Source organism: Eurosta solidaginis, chromosome 4, assembly GCF_040869045.1.
Source record: "Eurosta solidaginis isolate ZX-2024a chromosome 4, ASM4086904v1, whole genome shotgun sequence".
Classification (NCBI taxonomy): Eukaryota; Metazoa; Arthropoda; class Insecta; order Diptera; family Tephritidae; genus Eurosta; species Eurosta solidaginis.
In genome coordinates this window covers 63,226,057-63,247,263 of record NC_090322.1, presented here as the reverse complement: position 1 = coordinate 63,247,263, position 21,207 = coordinate 63,226,057, and the positions used below count along the sequence as shown (strand labels likewise).

The 21,207-nt window shown below is 39.7% G+C and overlaps 1 protein-coding gene across 10 annotated transcripts in view; it reads left to right on the top strand.

Moving 5' to 3' along the window:
• Window positions 1-20,886, top strand: part of drd (drop dead) — a 115,231-nt gene extending 94,345 nt beyond the window's left edge. For all 10 annotated transcript variants that reach the window (XM_067781907.1, XM_067781909.1, XM_067781900.1 and 7 more), the window contains 5 exons: window positions 6,164-6,332; window positions 13,943-14,136; window positions 16,909-17,225; window positions 17,309-17,457; window positions 20,359-20,886. In XM_067781907.1, the coding sequence (XP_067638008.1) occupies window positions 6,164-6,332; window positions 13,943-14,136; window positions 16,909-17,225; window positions 17,309-17,457; window positions 20,359-20,637 (1,108 nt within the window). In that variant the 3' untranslated portion in view covers window positions 20,638-20,886. The remainder of the gene's footprint in view (window positions 1-6,163; window positions 6,333-13,942; window positions 14,137-16,908; window positions 17,226-17,308; window positions 17,458-20,358) is intronic.
• The last annotated feature ends 321 nt before the right edge of the window (window positions 20,887-21,207 follow it).

The following is a 21,207-nucleotide window of genomic DNA, read 5'->3' as shown; positions in this document are numbered from 1 at the left end:
CAGTTCTAATAAACGGCAATTTGAAATTATGTTTGTTCCTCGTATTTATGTTGTGAGTTTGCTCAACTAATGCTATATTTTTATTTAAATACTCAGGTACATTTCCATGTTTGATATTAAATATGAATTTCATGGAGTGGAAAAAAATCTTTTGTTTCACACTTAACCAGTCTAAAGTCTTCAACATGTCAGCCGTTCGTGTATCTCTAGGTTTCTGAAGGATAAATCTCATGCATCTATTTTGAAGCTTTTGGAGCTTGTCTACTTCTTTATCCGATATTATGAATAGAATGGACGGGCAGTACACGAAGTGTGGTTCTATAACTGATTTATATAAAATTATTTTGTACTTTTTTTGAATGAATTTAGTTGTTCTCTGCATGACTCCTATTTTATTAGCAACTTTTTTAATTGTATAATTTATATGATCTTCAAATTTGAGTTTATTATCAATTATTATTCCTAAGTATTTTATACTGTTAACTCTTTGTATGATTTCATCATTTATTTTTAGCTCGGCTATATCATCCTCATTGATATTCCTCCTTGTTATTATCATATATTTAGTTTTATTAATATTTAGTTTCAGTCCATTACCACACAACCATTTATACAAGTTATTTAGTTCATGTTGCATTTTGGCAAGTGCAGTATTAATATTATTTTCGCTTATCATAATTAATGCATCATCCGCAAATAGTCTAATTTCACAACCTTCGATAGCATTGACTATGTCATTTATGTATATAAGAAATAGTATAGGTGCCAATACTGAGCCTTGAGGTAACCCTATGGGTACCTCTAATTCATCCGACGTCACAGCATTTATAACTGTTTTCTGCTTTCTCTGCTTAAAATAGTTGCGGAACCATTTAAGTTCAATATCAGTTATGCCAATCCGCTGCATTTTTTTTTATTAATATCTCTCTATCCACCGTTTCAAAAGCTCTTTTGAGTTCAAGGAAAACTGAAACCACTACTTTTTTGTTGTTTAGCTCTTCTTTCCAATCAGATATCACCAAATTCAGCGCTGTCTCACAGGAATGTTTTTTCCTAAATCCTGACTGTTGGTAGACTAGTATATTATTTACTTCAAGATGATTCACCAACTGATTCTTAACAACGACTCCGAGAACTTTAGCATCACTTGGCAGAGTATTTATGGGTCTAAGTTCTTCAGGTTGGATTGTCTTTTTAACTTTTTCCACAGGTATTATTGTTGACATTTTCCACATTTCAGGTACCACACTATCTTCTAAGCTGTTATTGATTATTTGAGCATAGAAATATCCTGTATACGATATACAACCTTTTAGTACACCTTCGGATAGAAGTTTTCTTCCACCTATTTTATATTTAAAGTCTTTTAGGATATTAATAATATCATCGGTGGTAATTTCAGCAAACTTTAATTTTGAATGGACTTGTGTATCCTCTAGTCCTACTTGACAGGTTTCTATGTTATTTTAATTTCAATCACACTGTTTACAAAAAATCTATTCAGACCGTTTGGCAGATCGGTTTCGTTTTCAACCAGTATGCCATCCAGTATCACCTTTTTATCCCTTTGTTATCTTTAGTTAGGTTAACCGTTTGTTTGAGATATTTCCACATTTCTTTAACATTATTTTCATTCAAAATGATTTTATTATCCATATACTTTATTTTTTTTTTTTTGATTTGGCTAATTTTTTGTATGACCATTTTGTAACGCACGCATGTACATATTGTATTTGTATTTATTCATTTGTGCCAATTCTCTGTCATACCATTTATTCATTAACTTGATATGCACTTCTTTCTCGTAGGTTAAACTTTCCATAGCCTGAATCATTATATTATTAATTAATTCGACTTTCACATCAATTTATAAGTTTATAGTAAAGTTGTAGTTAAATGATCTAAGGATGCTTATTAAGATATCACTATTATATTTGTCCCAAGCTATGATTTTCTTGGTCAGTCTCATCTTGTACACTTTGGACGTTTTAATATTAAATTTTATAGTTTCATGATCAGATATTTTGTATTCCTGCAAATTATTACAGAGAACTTCATCCGAGTTTGAAAATAATAAATCAATTTTCGATTCACTTGTATCTGTGACTCGCGTATTAAATTCTATTTTTTGGCTCATACCCATCACAGCAAATATCTCATTTAATTTAGTACTATATGTTGAAATGCAGTTCATGTTAATATTAAAATCACCGACTACTATATTCTGGTTACTTTTTTCATATTTATCAATTAGAATTTCATATAGGTATTCTACAAAAGCTGCATCACTAGTGCTTGGCTAGTGGTACAGAACTCCAATCTGCCACTTATTTTCTATATTTATCAACCTTCTTTTGTTTTATTACAATGCACCATACGTTTTCATTTATGTTATCATTATAGATTACTTTAACATCAATTGTACTATGTACATAAACTAACACACCTCCTGTGTGCCTGCTATGGGAATCACATCTTATCCTTTTTTAGGTTGCTATTTTTAATTTATTATCTAGAATATCTTTGGTTGTACATGTTTCGGAGCACAGTATGATGCCTGGTCTATGAACTTCCGCCAACACTTCCAACTCTGATTTGTTAGCTACTAGGCTATTTATGTTTAAATAGATGCATTTAAAGTCATTGTTGATGTCCTTTGTGGATCTTTTTTGGTACTTTGATACCATACGTTGCATAACATTAGCATGGTCCAGGTGAGCCAGTGGTCTGATTGTTAGTTGCTAATACCCTAGTCTTTGTTTTTTTACGTTTAAGTGTTTTAAGTAGACAGGGCAATGTCTGCTATTGCACGGGTGATTGGTATCAAGCCCTAGATTTAATTTCTCATTAGCTCTAATACAATTTATGCACATGTTTTTAGGTTGTTCCTTGCACTCCATGGGTTTATGTTTACCAAAGCATTTGCTACAAACATCTTCATTTTTGCATTCACTAGCTTTATGGTTGTATCCTTTACATTTAAAACACATTGATATATCAACACCATCGTATACTTTGCACCTTTCCCATCCTATGTTCAGTTTATCTAATTTTAACGCTTCAGTAAATATTTCCACATCCACCTCAACTATTGCATTAAAATAATTTGTATGACAAACTTTAACATTATATTGCTTAATAATTTTTACTTCACCCTGCTCAAAGCATTTGGCTGAGCGACTAGTCACCAACAGCCAACTGCATCCACATATTCTAATTAAAAAGCAAAACTTGAATTTTACCTGAATTTTTTATATTGAATTTGAACATGTACCTTATTTATAATTACCGTAACTAAGTTGCATATATATATAAATATGTACATTGAACCTTTTTATACATTACTATTTGATGTATAGCTATTATATTTACGACTCATGAGTTACGTTAAATCCATGAATTATATCTATATTTATATCTATTATAGTATAACAGTTCACACTTCGCCGCTCTGGCAACCCCATCCGTGAGTTGACAGATCGGTTTGGTGTGTACATACAGCATTTATTTTGTTTTCGTAGACATTCAGTTAATTCATCACCATTATTTTCAAATTGCATACCTGTTATTATAAATAGTCTTGGTTTATATTCACGAGGTATCTTTATCTCATATTCATTGCTAATTTCTTTGTCCATTATTTCTTTTATTTTGTCTCTTTCATTTACATCAACACCATAATACCATTATTACCAGCTTGAATATCTGTTATCTTTAGTTCCTTAGGATTCATTTTATTGTTTAGATGTTTCTTGGTTTTTTCACACGATTGTTTAACTTTCGGTTTAGCAATAATAGGAGTACGTTTCTTTAATTCAGGCACTGTAGTATCTTTGCTTTTGTTTTCACCTTTTTTTATTATTATTTTTCATTACTTCCCTGCAAAAATCGTTGGATCATGTGGTCCACTGGAGTACTTACCATTATACTCCACTGTAATGCAGCAATGGACCAACTCATGTTTCTGCACGAACATATTGTAAGCCGATCATTGCTCGTTTTTAACGATTGTAATCACTACACGATGTTTATTGGACTGTGGTTACTCCATGGATTACTCTGATGTAATGCGAAGCTGGAGTATATGGTCCAGCCCTAGGACATCGCAATGTTAATTGGACCATATTTTTTGTATGAACTGTGGTTAATTTTGGAGTAATCGGTTGGTCCATAGCGAGTACTCCATACATGCATGCATGGAGTACTCGCGATTTTTGCAGGGTTCTGCGTATGACAGCCCTTTTTCATTATTATTACTACTAGTTTTCTTTATTTCGTTACATATCTTTTCATTGTCTTTACCAGTTATTTCATTTTTATTTTTCGCTTCTTCTATCATTTCATATAAGCTTTTTATCTCACCAATTTTTTTTTTTTCAAAAAGCTATTGTGATCTTTCCATAGTTGCTACTCTTTGAATATATCGACCCTCTACAGCTTCCAATAAAGCTTTTATTTCATTTTGGCTTTTCTTCATCACCCCTTCAAACTCATATTTATACTCATTTAATATTGTATTGGTTTTCTTCACACTCATTTGCATTTCTTGTAGCACCAAGTCTACATTCTGAATATATGTAACACATTCATCACACATAAATCGTGCCATAGGTTTTTCCTCAAAAATTTTACAACTATATTTATCAACACCTGCAAATGCAAGGCTTAAATGGTACACTTTATTACACACACCCTTGCCTCGTATACCTGTCTCTTCTCTTATAGAATGATTGCATTTCGCGCACATACTCATTTTGCTTTTGCCTTATTTCGATTTACTTCTCCGTTTATTAGTATATGTATGTGTTTAAATTTGTTTATTAAATAAATTTATTTGAGTCTTTTTTCTCAAAGTTAACTCCTATTATATTAGGAATTCAATAACGTATTATTACATTATTTGTTACATTTTGTGAAGCGCGAACAAAACACTATTTTGCACACTTTTTATTAATTTTCTAAAATGTTTTACCACAATTTTCCTGCTCGAAAAATGTGTACAAGGTTTTCACGTCTGCTCGCTATAACACTGTTAGCACATGTATTATAACCACGCCCACTTTTTGGATATCAAAAATTTCGAAAAACCGAAAAAGAGCGATAATTCATTACCTAAGACGGATAAAGCGATAAAACTTGGTAGGTGGGTTGACCTTATGACGCGGAATAGAAAATTAGTAAAATGTTGGACAATGAGCGTGGCACCGCCCACTTTTAAAAGAAGGTAATTTAAAAGTTTTGCAAGCTGTAATTTGGCAGCTGAGTATGTAATGTTCGGTTACACCCGAACTTAGCCTTCCTTACATGTTAATGATTATCTTAATGTAGGCCTAAATTACGGTTTGTTGGATAGATATTTTGTGGGATAGCCGAATTCCGAATAGCTAGAAAATCCTACACGGATTTGGATCTACATCATTCAACCCCTTTACTTCCGTGAGGAACTTGGGGTCATCAGAGCGTTGCCTGCTAAATAAACGGGATTCGCTACGGGTAGGTGAGATTGGCAGTTGGCTTGGAGAAGCTTTAGATTGCGCTGGCAACTCCTTGAAAGTATTGCACATTCCCTTAAATCCCTCATTCGAAAGTAGTTCTTGTTGGCAAGAATTATTCTACGTATTCTACGTTCGATTGTTAAGCTGACATTGTTCCGATATTAATGTTGGTTCCTATTTAGACGAGGTCCTTCACAGTGCAGAATTTATAAAGTGAAGTGGCTTCAAAGGGGGGCATGCGTCGATTTTTTCTTGCATTCAACCCCTTCGTCACCTGAAGGCCTTCTTTTTTGCCTCTTTATTACATCCAGAGAACTCACGGCGCGTTTGTTTAAGCCAATATCACCATACACCAGCAATTGTACGTTTTTTAATAAATTTTACCACCGCAGTTAAGATCTGCTCCCAGAATATCTTCTCCAGCATTACTAGGGTTAAAGAAATGACATGTAAGGGAGCTGCCCTGTGCAAAGTCTTGTTTGATTACACTTGGAATATAAATGCCTATCTAATGAACCAACCTGAGATCTCAACGATGTTTTCTCTTGAAGCTGAAGGCCATATAAATAAGTACATACCAGGATAGTCGCTAATAATTTAAGCTATTTTAAACAATTTCCATATATTTAATTAAACTTAAAAAAATTCCATAAATGTGTTTTGTTTAGCATCGTGCCACCACTAGCAGCTCTTATACTTTTCTGTACATTCGTGCTTCCATTATGGGGCTCAGGGCCGCAATGGAACTTGGTTGTTGGTCATCATGCAGATATTTGTAAACGAAATTGGTGGCGTAATTTACTCTTCATACATAACTACTTTGGATTCAGTGAAATGGTAAGTGAAAGAGTGAATAACAAAATGTTAACGTTTTATTAATTCAAAAGCAAAATTCCGTATACCCCCTCAAAAACTGCCAAAAGTAGTTTCATAGGCTGTGGCATAAACGTATTGGCTCAATTCTTCATTTCTGATCATCATAATTATGCGTCTCGTATTCGTTATCTATGAATTATACTAGATAGTAAGTTATCGTGGAAACTCCATGTGAAATAGAGAGCGAAGAAAGCCTCCGTGGCACTGTATTCGTTAAGGAAGATGAAAGGACACATGTGGAGCCTCATACCCTCCCATTAGGTATTTACGGCAATTGTCATTCCCATAATAAACTGAGGTTCTCGTTTGGTGGACAGCCACACAAAAAAGTACGTTTGCCAAAAAACTTGAGTGGGTACACAGATTAACAATTATCTCTGATGGGGAGTATTCTCACCTCATTATGCAGATGATGTTCTGGGGACATAAGAAGACAGCCCGAACCTCATAATGTTTACGGAGATGACTCCTTAAGCCCCTAGGCGGTGTTGGCTCATCAATCAGATATGCCCAGGTTTCTGGGTATTCAACAGGAACTGTTTGGTTAACATCTCATTTCTCTCTGATGGGGAGTATTCTCATCTCATTATGCAGATGATGTTCTGGGGACATAAGAAGACAGCCCGTGGCAGTTCTGAGAGCAGTATTTTGGCAGGACTGTAACTTCTTCCAGTGAGTACTTTTTTGGCTTGGCGACCATATAGGGGACGCGTAGCATGCAATCGGCTGGCTAATTGCTTTGTATGTGGTAATGAGCGTTTCTTTGTCTTTTCCCCAAGTACTGCCAGCAAGGGATTTGAGGATTTTATTACGGCTCTGGATTTTCGGTACAATTGCGGCTGCATGCTCACCAAAATGTAGATCCTGATCAAACGTCACACCCAAGATTTTGGGGTTTAGGACAGTCGGTAGCGTAGTGCCATCGACGTGGATGTTCAAAATGGTCGACATTTGGGACGTCCCTGTTGTAAATAAGGTCGCGGAGGATTTAGTCGGTGATAATGCCAGGTTTCGCGAGGCGAAAAAACTGGAGAGATCAGGGAGGCAGCCGTTTATTCTGCTGCAAAGCTCATCGATCTGTGGGCCTGAGCCTGTGGCCATTATTGTGCAGTTATCGGCGTAGGAAACGATAGTAACTCCTTCTGGTGGCGAAGGTAGCTTAGATATGTAGAAATTAAACAAAAGTAGAGATAGGACAACACCCTGTGGCATCCCTTGTTTAATTATCCTTGGTTTTGATGTTTCGTTTCTAAATTGCACCGATGCCTGCCGACCCCCAGATAATTTGCGGTCCACCTTTTAAGACATGGGGGAAGGGTAGACCCTTCCAGGTCTTGCAGTAACGTACCATGATTGACCGTATCAAAAGCTTATGATAGGTCTAGCGCAACGAGTACTGTTCTATGGTTGATGCTTTGATTTAAACCGCAATATATCTGGGTGCTATTGGCATTTAGCGCGGTGGTGGTGCCATGGAGTTTTCTGAAGCCATGCTGATGACAGGCTAACTGCAAATTTGCTTTGAAGTAATGGAGCAAAATGGCTTCAAGCGTCTCGGCTGCTGTCGATAGGAGAGATATCGGGCGATATGACTCCCTTATGTTAGCTGGTTTCCTAGGCTTTAGTAGCGGGACCACCTTGGCCATTTTCCATTTTTCGGGGATGTCAAAGGTGGAAAGAGACAGGTTGAAGACATGTGCTAAAAGTTTGAAACCCTCTTTCCCTAGGCTTTTAAGCATCGGCATGGCTATGCCGTCTGCGCCCACTGCTTTGGATGGTTTAGCATGACCGATGACATCCTCAAACTCTTTGGCGGTGATGGTAATTGTTGACGCCCTGAATTTATGTTTATGTACGTGTCTGTTGGTCCTCCGTCTATCTTTGTCGACCGTAGAATGCATTATATATTGTCGGCAGAAAGTGGTCGTGCATTTTTTCGCATCCGGCAGCAATTTATCGCCAAAGGCAATGGAAACTTTTTCATTGTGCCTAGACGGATCGCCGGAAATGAAGCGAGCCGAGGCAGATTCAATGACCTTGCGGAAAGCACGCCCCCCTTGGCGGGCATCAGTCGGGATAGGGAGGGCAGCAAAGCGGTTGTCTGTAAAGGATTTGTATTCGTCCCACTTACCTTTTTTAAAGTTTATGAAATTGCGTTTTCCTGTGACGATGAAGTCGGCGGTACGCTCGAGTGAAATAAGTATAGGCAGGTGGTCGGATGCCAATGTTACCATCGGCTGCCTGTTGACGCAATTTACGAGTTCTGCGCTCACGATTGATATATCCGGCGAACTGTGACAGCTTCCTACCATACGTGTGGGGGCCTCTCCGTTTATTGTGCAGAACGTCGTTTCTTCTATTTGATCCGCCAACATCTCACCCCTACTGTCCGCCCGCAAGTTTGAATGCCATATATCGTGATGGGCATTGAAATCGCCTAAGATAATGCGATTGTTGCCAGTGAGTAAGGCTCTGATATTAGGGTGATATCCACTGGGGCAACAGGTGGCAGGAGGGATGTAGATGTTGATGATTTCTAGGTTTGCATCGCCTGACCGGACAGATAGGCATTGACGTTCTAAGACACTGTCCCTGCGGCCGATGTCGGGATCAAATATATGATATTGCACAGAATGGTGTATGATAAACGCGAGGCCGCCTCCATTTCCGCTCTCGCGATATTTTTTTATTTATTTATTTAAAATTATAGTCGACTCAAAAACAAAGCGGTCGACTACTTAAAATTTAAAGTATAATATATATATAGTATATATAAGATTAATATAAGCGTCTCCAGTGGCGGGTCATCGTGAGGAGCTCAGAAGGGAGCTTACTCGAGGTGCTCAGAAAGGAGCTTGGTGCCCATAAGGGGGCTGACGCGACGTGCTCATAAAGGAGCCGGATGCCCAGTAGGGGGAACGCGCGAACCGGTTGAAGTACCGATGTATGCAATCCATCCTTATACGATATCGTGCCTGTTTTCTCCGGAAGAAATAATAATTCCAGCTTTTAAAAAATAAATTAGCTTGTATCTCTTAGTTTAGATAGGCGAGTATTGCATTACGTATAGTGGCAAAAGTACATTCAAGACAGACAGCTATAAAAGTCATTGTAGTGCGAGCACCAGATAAGCAGAGGATTATTTTTAGCAAAGTTTCGCCGACAAAGGGGTAAATAAAAAGGAACGTAGTGTCTGGAAACCCTAGGAGGAACTGCAAAAAACAATCGGCTGAGAAGGTCATCAGAATCAATTTCTCCAATAATGAGCTTATGGATGAACAATACCCTCAGTAATATTCTCCGGTTTTCCAGAGTGGGTAAGCTAATAAGAAGAAGTATATTTCTGCATGGTGGAAGGTGGAGTGTCCCAGTTAAGGCCACGTAATGTGAATATCAAAAACTGCTTTTGAACTGACTCAAGATGCTTTATATGAGTTTGAGAAACAGGGCACCAAATGCATGAGCAATACTCGAGTATTGGACGGACCAGCGATGTGTAAAGAATCTTAGTGAGATACGGATCATCGAACTCTTTAGCCCATCTTTTAATGAACCCAAGTACTCCCAACGCTTTGTTGGCAATAGATGAAATATGCATGTTGAAACTCAGTTTCGGATCAAAAAGAACACCTAGATCATTTACAATAGATATACGCTCCAAAGGGGTACCATCTATTACATACGATTTCAAAACTGGTTTCACTCGGTGAAATGTCATATGCTTACATTTAGAGCAATTTAAAGCTAGTAAATTTGTTGTGCACCAACAATGGAACGAGTCTAAGTCGGCCATCACCTTCAGGAACTCAAATCGGTAGGACAGTAAGTGTAGCAACGTTTTACATCATCCGCATACATTATAATATGGGAATGTAATATTATCTGTGGCAAGTCGTTTATGAACAGGGTAAAGAGCAAAGGGTCTAGATGACTTCCCTGAGGTACACCGGAGGAAACTCCAAACGATTCCGAGAGATTGCACTTGAACAGGACTTTTTGGGTCCGGTTAGAAAAATAGCTTTTCAGCCCAGTCAATCAAGCTTATGAATAAGAAAGTTGACGGTATAGAATGCTTTGCTGAAATCAGTATAGATAACATCCGTTTGCTTGTTCGCTAAAAATCCTTCCATAACTAAAGGAGTAAATACTAGCAAGTTTGTAGTGGTTGACCTTTGACGAATGAAGCCGTGTTGGCATGGAGATAAAAGGGAAGAGCACTGATATTGAAGTTGACTGGTAACAATCTGTTCAAAAACTTTGGGAATAGCCGAAAGTCTAGCAATACCCCTGTAGTTCCCAACTTTTGACCTACTACCTTTTTATATAGGGGTATAAGAAAAGACTGATATAGGGGTATAATAAAAGACTGATATAGGGTTATAATAAAAGGCTCTGTGGACATTATAGCCAGAACAGGTCTGCAGAGCAGATCTTGCTGTGAGTTTAGTCTCTTGAATCGAGGCAATTCAGATGTTGTGCCGCTTCATGAAATCGACTATGTCCGTGATCTTCCCACTTAATGCATTAAAGTTTAACTGCAGAATTCTGGAGTGCATGGGGGGAGACGTCGTCACTCTGGGAGTAAGTGACGGGTGACTATGCCTGGGTTGTGGAAGGCTAGGACGCAACTGTTGTTGTGGCCCTGGGATTGGACGTCCTTGGGTAAGCATTGGGGTACCCGGTGTATTTGATTATGCGGCCTGGCAACATGGCGCAATGAAACCCGTCGGGGGGTTGCCGTCGCGGAGACCAGAACATCTAGGAAAGTGGCACCGTCCATGGCAGGAGCTACATTGGGCGGATGTCGCAAACATATATGTATATTCTTTGGTGACAAATGGTGCAAAGAGAGGTAGGGACTAAGAGTCTGTTTCCATGACCTACAGAATTGCTGGCGGAAAAAAGGGGGCGGGGCGGGGGCATGGGCTGATGCTCGGCATTGCTCCCGACTCTACTACAGAGATTGTAGGTATGAGTGGGAGCAGCCGTATGAGTTGGTGGCACCCTGGGGCGCGAACAGCAGCGGGCAGCGTAGGGGGCGCTAAGGCGTAGACTACGGGACACCCTAGGGTGTAGACAGCAACGAGCCACAAAAGATTTATAGAAGTTACACGGACGGCTGGTTTTGGGATCTAGCCCAGGACAACCTGTCCGATGCAACCATCCCTTACACGAGACACACTGACAAGAGTATTACCGTCCTAAAAAGGTTCTTTTCCGTCAGATGCGTCAGATGCAGCAAAACCATTTTTCAGCACCGGGGTCAGGAGACGGACCCGGATTGAGTTCGATACCTTCCCGGAGCAAGAGAATATGTAGCAGTCCCGCTGCAAGGAGCTCCTGGGAGGATGACAATTTGTGGGAGGGGCGAGCCTGAGCTTCAAAAGAGATCTTGGGGCCACAATAGAGCCTTAGGTTTGCCGCAAGGGTGGGAAGCGGCTGGGTCTACTGTTAACTGTGTCGATACAAAAATCAGTAGATCCTACAGGCTGTCAGATCACTGCAGTGTTCTTCAGGCGGAAATTGTAGCCGTAAAGAAAGCAGCAGAAATTCTGGATGGCGCGTGCTTAAGCAGCAGCCGGAAAGTAAGACAATAATCTTACAATCGGCGATATACTCTGCAGTCCATTTGGAAGAAATCAAAAGGAGACAAGAGTCACATATAACACTGGTTTACAGCCAAAATTCACCAGAGACGCGATTATGAAATTCCTATGTAAAATCACCCCCTGATTTCGAAAATCAAGCTTATTTTTAATTCTATGGTAACGTTTTTGAGATATTTACGAATAACGGTTTTTTCAAAAAAAAATTTGGTCCACTTAATCATATATATCTCAAGAACGAATTGAGCAATTCCGAAACGGTTGGAAGCTTTTAAAAGGTAATAAAATTTTCTAGAAACTGCACACACTTTTGCTAGGCCGTGCAGATTCAAAGATACGAACAATCATTACGGATTTTTTCCATTTTTTTTTTGTAAAAATATAAAAAAATTTGTAATATGCGAGGAAGGATCTCGAAAACTTTTTATTTTTTTGCAGATTTGTTTTTCTCTCTCTAAGCTCTGTTTTATTACAAAAAATATAGCCTTTCGTTCAACAAAATCGATGGACTAATGCAAAAGTTATAAGCATTCAAGTATGCACAGTTTATAGCAAATTTTATTACCTTTTAAAAGCTTTAAACCGTTTTGGAATTGCTCAATTCTTCTTGAGATATATAGGATTAAGTGGACCCAATTTTTGTTTTTTTTGGAAAAAATCGTTATTCGTAAATATTTCAAAAACGTTACCATAGAATTAAAAATAACCTTGATTTTCGAAATCAGGGGGTGATTTTACATAGGAATTCCATAATGGCGTCTCTGGTGCAGAAAAAAAAATGGAATTTGTGATCCAGTGTAATCATCAAGCCGCAAAGGCATGTACAGAAGCGAAGGGCTGCAAAATTCCTAAGATCTCCAAAAAAAGAAAACTTAAGGCTCATTATGGGCATACTTACTGGAGCCTTCTCACATTCTAATAAGTTAGGCCTCGCCAAAAAGTGCAGATGAAAGAAGTGCGAGCTGCGGGAAGAAACGGTTGAGAACGTTGCATGTTCACGGGCTGCGCTCGCGTGGTCAAGGCTTCAGCTATTAGTAGATGCAGAGTTTCCAGATCTCGAGGCAGCAATAAAGCCAGGTCCTAGAAAACTTTTAGTATTTTTTATAGAATATGTATGTTAGTACCTGGGAAAGTAACATCAAGAATTTGGAAACAGGTTTTTTCAATTAGGAAAATGTTTTTCTAAGAGGTGTTGCCTCAGGGCAAACACTCCGAATGTATTTCTGTCATGAAAAGCTTCTCAGTGGAAACTCATCTTCCTTGTAGCTGCCTTCGGAGTCGGCGTAAAACATGTAGATCTCGTCCCGCCAATTTGTAGGGAAAATTAAAAAAAAAACACGTCGCAAATTGGAAGAGAAGCTCGGCCAAAATCTCCTGGAAGGTAAATCGCGCCAAGTATTTATTATTATGTTTTTTAAATCCTAGTACCTAATTCAAGTTTTTTTGTTTGGTCGTCAAACGAATTCTGGTAGCACTATGGACACATTCAGTCTATGAGAGTTCTTTATTGACCGGTCAGTTCAACCTAAGTTAGCCACGTATTCGTCGTAAAGTCTTAATTTTTTAGTTGCTTCCATGGTTTCAAATTTGATCAAAATACAGCAAATACGACGATTAAGGGGACCTTGCCTTAATATTTTTATAGCAATAAATGGAAGGAATTTTTCTTTTTTCTCTGCATCTGCACCTCCATCCTTTTTTTGCCACTACATGTTTCCATTTAAGTCTTTAATTTAATTTTCATCTCCATATTTGTATTTCTTACTTACCTCAGCCTTCTCATCCCTCACCATCTTAGTGTCTCTTCCTATCTTGGTCTAACTATCATCCAAAGCGTGATCTAACGAATACACAACAAATTTCTAAAGAAAGTCTAGTTGTACTTTGACCTACACTTTATATATATATATGTAGATATGCTATTAATTGTTATTATTGCTCAAATGTTTTTGCTTTTAATTATAGTGTCTTACGCACACACATCATTTGGGTATTGATACTGAGCTCTTCGCCGTAGCACCTCTAATGATACTCGGCTTGTGGAAGTGGCCTCGGAAAGGTTTAGTTACTTTACTGGTGCTCGCGGCCATTGGTACAGCTGCCCGATACTACACCACCATCGTAAATCAGTTGTCCAATTACATTTACTTCGGCACAAAGTGAGTATAAAGCTTTTTTATTTTATAATATGAGTACCTCAAGCTCTAAATATTTTCGAAACGATACGATCGCGGATCGAAAACCAGTTTCACCAAATGAAATATATGGAACGGTAAATCTTTTTTTGAAAATGACAATTAAATATGGATATTATGAATGCGAATTGTCCCCATCTCACATATGTTACTGCTCCGATTAATCATCTTAGAGTTAGATGCGGGTCCATAATATCGTTTTTGCATTAATATCGGTCCTTAAAGGTCAATCACAAATTATTTGAATGGTCGGCAAGTATCAGACGAATTTATAATTGAAACGCCGAAGCCAAGAAGAAGGATGTAAAAAGGGATGTCCCAGGTGGCGCCGTATTCTCTAACTCCTAAGCTCGCTACCCAATTAGACTTTGTTACCGTTTTCTCATTCGATGGTGACTGCTAGATAATATAAACAGTTTGCACCAATGGGATCAAGTATTCCTCCACCAACTTTTACCTCTCTGAGGGCTATACCATCTTCTCTTGACAAAGTCCATGACTTCGTGCCATAAATCAGGACAGCTATGAGGAGAGGCTTATAGAGTGTGAATTTTGTTCGTCGAGAGAGCACTTTACATTTTAATGGCCCACTCAGTCCAAAATAGAACTTGTTGGCAAAAGTTATTGTCCCTTTGATTTCTAAGCTGGCACTGTTTTGGGTGTTAACGCTTGTTTTCAAATAGATTAAATCGTTCACAGTCACAGATTTCGATCCGTTGATAGAAACGTGTCTGTCAAATCATGAATGTGCCAATTCTTTGATGCCTACAACTACTTCGTCTTTTCGTTGCTCACGGCAGAAGCCCCTTTTTCGCCTCTTTATCCAATGCGGAGAAGGCTTATTATATCAATATCCTATACATACGCTACGGCCGTCGTTGTGTGGCGATGGCGTACTTGCCTACCACACAAAAGGTCCTGAGTTCAAGGCCCTGGAAAAGCAACATCAAAATCTTAAGAAAAAAGTTTTGGAAATACTCCGAGCGTAGTTCTGCCATGAAAATCTTCTCAGGAAAAATGTATATGCTATTCGAAGGCGGCATATAACACGTAGGTATAATCCCTGCAGTTTGTGGAAAAAATATAACAAAATTGCACGAAACAAATTGGAAGAGAAGCTCGGCCTTAATCTCCCCGGAGGTATATCGTAGCTTGCGTTTTATTTTTATATGCTTAAAATTGTAGGATCGGGGCTAGATCTGCCGATATCTATACAGTGTCAGGTTATGAAAATCGCACAATATGGTGTCGCTTTTTTTGAAGCCTCGTTTGGTTTAGAATAGCTGTTGTTGTTGTTTTTGTTGTTGCGGCACTTCTTCCATCCAATAGGCGCGACCGATCATTGTCATCAACACCCTCTCTAGGAAGAGTGCGTTCCTCTTCTTCAAGTTCTGGGTATTTTTCTTCAAGAACTGGGTTCTCCGGGCAAATCCCGGCGAAGAGGTCCGACGCCTATTTGTGGATATCACTGATGACCTGTTTGTGTTTTTAACTTCATACGGCTGTGTTTTCTGGTGCCGTATTTCCTCATAATGCTTGCGGAAATGACTTCTTAAGCCCCTTGGAGGTGGGGCCTCTTCAATCAGATGTCTGTTGGGATGCCCAGGTTTCTGGGTATTCAACAGAAACTGTTTGTTCAGCATTTCGTTTCTCTCCCTAATGGGAAGTAATGTCGCCTCATTATGTAGGTGGTGTTCTGGGTACATAAGAAGACAGCCCGTAGCGCTTCTGAGAGTGGTATTTTGGCAGGCCTGTAATTTCTTACAGTGTGTAACTTTTAGGCTTGGCGACCATATCAGGGACGTGTAGCATCCCATCGGCCGGCCAATTGCTTTGTAAGTGTTAATGCGCGTTTCTTTGTCTTTACCGCAAATGCTGCCGGCAAGAGATTTGAAGATTTTTTTACGGCCCTAAATTTTTGGTACAATTGCGGTTGCATGCTGATCTAACGTTACGCCTAGTATTTTTGGGTGTAAGGCAGTCGGTAGCGTAATGCCGTGTTCATGTTGTGATTAAGGTCACCGATTATTTGTAGGGTGACAATGTAAGGTTTCGCGAGGCGAAAAGCCCGTAGAGATCAGGGAGATAGTTGTTTATTTTATTACAAAGCTCATCGATGTGTGGGCTTGGACCTGCGGTCATTATTGTGCAGACATCGGTGTAGGATACAATGGCGATTTTGATTTAAATTAATGGCGTGTTAGTGGAGTTTAGCGCGGTGGTATTGATATGTAGTTTCCATAAGCCATGCTTATGCTTGGCAAGTGGGCAGTGAAGTAGGGAAGCAGAATGGTTTCAAATTTCTTGGCTACTGGCGGACGATAAGATGCTCGGCCGAAAAGCTTCAATATCCACAAACAGATGCTCCTACGTTAGCTGGTTTCCCTCTCTATTAGCGGCACCACCCTGGTCATGCGCTAGATAATTAAATCCCTCTTTGCCAAGTTTTTTGAACATCGGCATGGCTATGCCTCCTCCCATTTCTTCGGCTTGTGGTCATGTACAAGCAATCTGATGCGTTGGTTGTTTGGGGGTCGGCGGGGTCGTAACTCCCTCACTTCGGCATTCGATCAATTATAGACAAAACCCAAACGTTCTGTTGGTTTCTATTCAAAAACCCTCCTACGGTCTAACTCTTATTTTAATATGCATATGGAGGTAGCTAATGTGGGATAGGACATGCCTGAGAGGTTTCCCTTTCTTAAAAAGGTTTAACTTTATTTTTATACTGATTAGTATCCAACGCCTTTTCCGCACCGCCGACTATATGTACTCATTCCCGCCACATCGATCCACTGTCTACATAATGGGCATTTTACTCGGCTATTGTTTGCGTAAATATCGTGGCATACAATTATCGAATGCACAACTTCGACTCGGTTGGATAGTTTCGACCTTCTGCGTGCTGATATCGCTACTGGGGCCAGCGCCAATGGGTGACATCAGCTATCAATACAATACAACACATGCGGCCATATATGCAGCATTTGCACCGATCGCTTGGTGCATATTCTTCACATGGATTGTTTTTGTTTCACACAATGGATACAAAAGTAAGCTCAATTATAATTAATTACTATTGCTATTAATTTTTAATTACATTCTCATTATTTGTTGCTGCTTTTTTTTTGTTTAGATATATTCACAAACATGCTATCGTGGAAAGGTTTTCAGGTATCCACCAAGTTGTCCTATGCCATTTACCTTACACAATTTCCTGTGTTCTTTTTCAATGTGGGTCGCAGGCGACATGTTCAACATTATTACAATTTCTTTACTATTATTGTAAGTAGACGACCCAAACATGTGAAAAAATATAGTCATTTACATATAAGCAATCTGGCTCTACGTACCGAAGAGTCGGTTTTTCTTTTACCGATTAAAAACGGCTAGAATTGTAAACAAAAACACTTCCCGGAGTGGCAACCGCCCAGACATTAGTGCTTTACAGGGGAACCTCAGACACCCTAGGGGCAGGAAATAACAAAGAGTATAATAATGCACAGTATATCCAGCACAGCGAATGAATATGAGGGAGTATCACAGCTCTTGAGATATATCCATCGCCAGCGCAGTCGATATATACCCTCGCAGGTATACAGAGGTGCGGATATGCATATATTCTGCAAAATACTATTAACACCGACAATACTCCGCAAAAAATGGGGAGGGGGTGAGGAAGTGGTAGAATGAGATGTGAAGATAGCGTTTCATAATGTCAAAAATTTATTTATAAGTTAATCTTTTTCATTGTAATATATCACTGTGGATGTTGTTGTAGCGATAAGAATATTGATGTTTCACGAGATCCGTCACCTGGCAACACAGACGTTGGATCCAGGCAAGCATAAGCAGGTCCTTAGCCAAATTCCCCCAGAATCGGTACACGCCTTTGTCAGGACGCGCCCGGTGATCCCCGTTATTAATATGCAATATCCAACCCTTGCAGAAGAAGAAAGCACACTACCAAGGGAGACACGAGTCAACCTGGCCGAACTTCGTTCTGGATACTGTAACAGGTTAAACTCTTACTTGTCCAAAATCAACCCCGACATACGTAATGTATGTCCTGCATGTGATGTGTCCCCACATGTAAAGTGGACCCTACGCCTCTAACACCTATCTCCCTATGGCCCGCCCCTGTTGAAACAGCCAGATTCCTTGGACTACCGTTAGAGGAATTTGATGACAATTTGTGAGTGGTCGCGCCCATTGAATGGGGCGAAACACTATTAATACAACAACAGCATGTTGCACAACCTGTAGTATATTTTCATTTGTGCTGTTCTTTGTTTCCGTAAAAGTTTCCCCCTTGGCCGCACCTAAAAGTATACATACATCAACGACAATAAAACTCGACTGTTTTCAAACCGCTGACAGCACAATTTGCAACTTTTTACAACTGTCAACCTCACCTACGTGAGTTGTTGTTGTTGTTGTTGTTGTAGCGATAAGGTTGCTCCCCGAAGGCTTTGGGGAGTGTTATCGATGTGATGGTCCTTTGCCGGATACAGATCCGGTACGCTCCGGTACCACAGCACCATTAAGGTGCTGGCCCGACCATCTCGGGAACGATTTATGTGGCCACATTAAACCTTCAGGCCATCCCCTCCCTCCCCAACCCCAAGTTCCATAAGGAGCTTAGGGTCGCCAGAGCCTCGTCTGTTAGTGAAACAGGATTCGCCGCGGATAGGTGAGGTTGACAATTGGGTTTGGAGAAGCTATATGTTACGCTGGCAACCTGCAGGGTTGCGCTACACAGCCCCTTGAATCTGGTATTTTAGTCGCCTCTTACGACAGGCATACCTACCGCGGGTATATTCTGACCCCCCCTAACCCGCTGGGGGAACCGTGAGTCAAATCTTGTTATAAAAAAGAATGTATCATACACATATTAAGAAGCGAGGCCCCGGTGATTCCAACTTCCTCATGTAATAAGAGGGCGGGGCTTGTACCTTAATGGTTCTCGTAACCGGAGCATACCCAAAAACCTACGAGGAGTGTCTTTCTAGCTACATTACAAGATTTATGCAATACACTCCGGTACCGGTACTCTTAAAGGGATTACCGCGACTGTTGTGGTAACGATTTCGACAATGACACATCGCACTCCTATGGCTAAACTCACGTCTGCCTCTTCCATACGCGTTAAAAGAGTATGCTTTTACCAAGCGTTCTATCGGTGAGTAGACCCAGTATTACTAAATCGATTACACAGATCGGTCGATTCGGATAGAGCATTTTCCCCGACATATTTTGAGATAGGGGGGTTCTGAAATTCAAATCGGTTATTTTTGAAAAACGTCCTGAGTCAGGACGTTATACAAATGCATTTGTTAAGATAAGGCATTTTAAAAGACGATAGATGTTTATCTCTGAGGTAGTCCTACTGCTACGCGTTGTTGTTGTCGTAGCGATAAGGACGCTCCCCGAAGGCCTTGGGGAGTGTTTGCGATGTTGATGATCCCTTGCCGGATGCAGATCCGGTACGTTCCGGTACCAAGCCCGACCATCTCGGGAAAGATTTGTTATGACCACATGTTGCCTTCTGGACCAATACCGCCCTCCCACCCCCTAGATCAAGGACCGCCACAGCCTCGGCTGTTAATGAAACAGGATTCGCCATGGATAGGTGAGGTTGACAATTGGGTTTGGAGAAGTTATATATTGCGGTGGCAACCTGAAAAGGTTGCGCTACACAACCGCTTGAATCAATTTGGTATTTTAGTCGCCTTTTACGACAGGCATCCCTACCGCGGGTATATTTTAAGCCCCTAACCTGCTGGGTTAGCCGCCTAACCCGATGTGTTGTAGCGATAAAGAGTTTGGGGAGGTTTAGTGACGTTGATGGTCATTTACCGGATATTGATCCGGTACGTTTCGGAAGGAGCTCCAATAAAGTACAAATAATTTGGCATGACCAAGTTAAACCGTCTAGGTCAGTCATCCAACTCCCTCCTTCCGTGGAAAACTTGAGGGCACCGGAATCTCGCTCGCCTGTCTCCAGAGGTTGACAATTGGGTTGAAGACGCTATGAATTGCGCTGAAAACCCCTTGACGGCTCTGAGTCTCGACGGTTTATCTTACTCTGTACAAACACGTACTTTAAGTTAATAGATATTTCACCCCATTTTTATTATATACCTAGCGTAATTTTCGTTCCAATGTCCGTTTCTTTCTTTTCAGCTCGATACAAACGAATATATTTGTATATTCCTGGCGTCGGTTGCGCTCACTGTACTCTTCGATGCGCCATTTCAAAATATCAAAAAGCTTTTAATTAACCGTGCTCCAGAAACAAGTAAAAACAAATTTATTGGTGCGCTGAAAACATCCTATTCTGAATCCCAGAAAACACAAGAAGCTAATTCTTTATGTGCGATGACGCCAACCACGACACCAACGGAGTCTTCAACAGCTGGTGCAACATCAAATGGAAAGATCATACATGCTCATAACGATTAGTTATTTGTTTAGGTAAATTAATAATTTATATTTTAATTCGCACTCCATTATTTGCGTTAGCTTTGTATATAAATACGTGTAAGTCATTATTTAACAATTAAAGTGAGTTTAGTCCATAAGTCTGTGATGTGTATTTCTACTAATTTTTGTAAATTAAAAATGCTTATTATAAAATTTCAGTGTAATGTTTAAATAACATAATGGTATTTTTAAGACGTAGTATTTACGTTATAAATAAAATTTTTTTTTTTAATGCAAACAAAAAACCATTCTTAAATTTGCATGGTGGATAGAAATCCAGGTTAAGCAGATAATAAAACATGATAAATGGTCCTTGTGTATTTTAAAAGCATTATCAAAAAATGCTTATGATTAGCCGTGTTTTTTAACACGCGCGTATACGTTTCGTTTGCGCGTGTAAAAAAACGCCTATCTTCGCTTAGATAATGCTTAGGAGACCCATCTAGCGGCTGTGGTTAAACACCCTGCAAAAATCGCGAGTACTCCATGCATGTATGGAGTACTCGCTATGGACCAACCGAGTGCTCCAAAATTAACCACAATTCATAC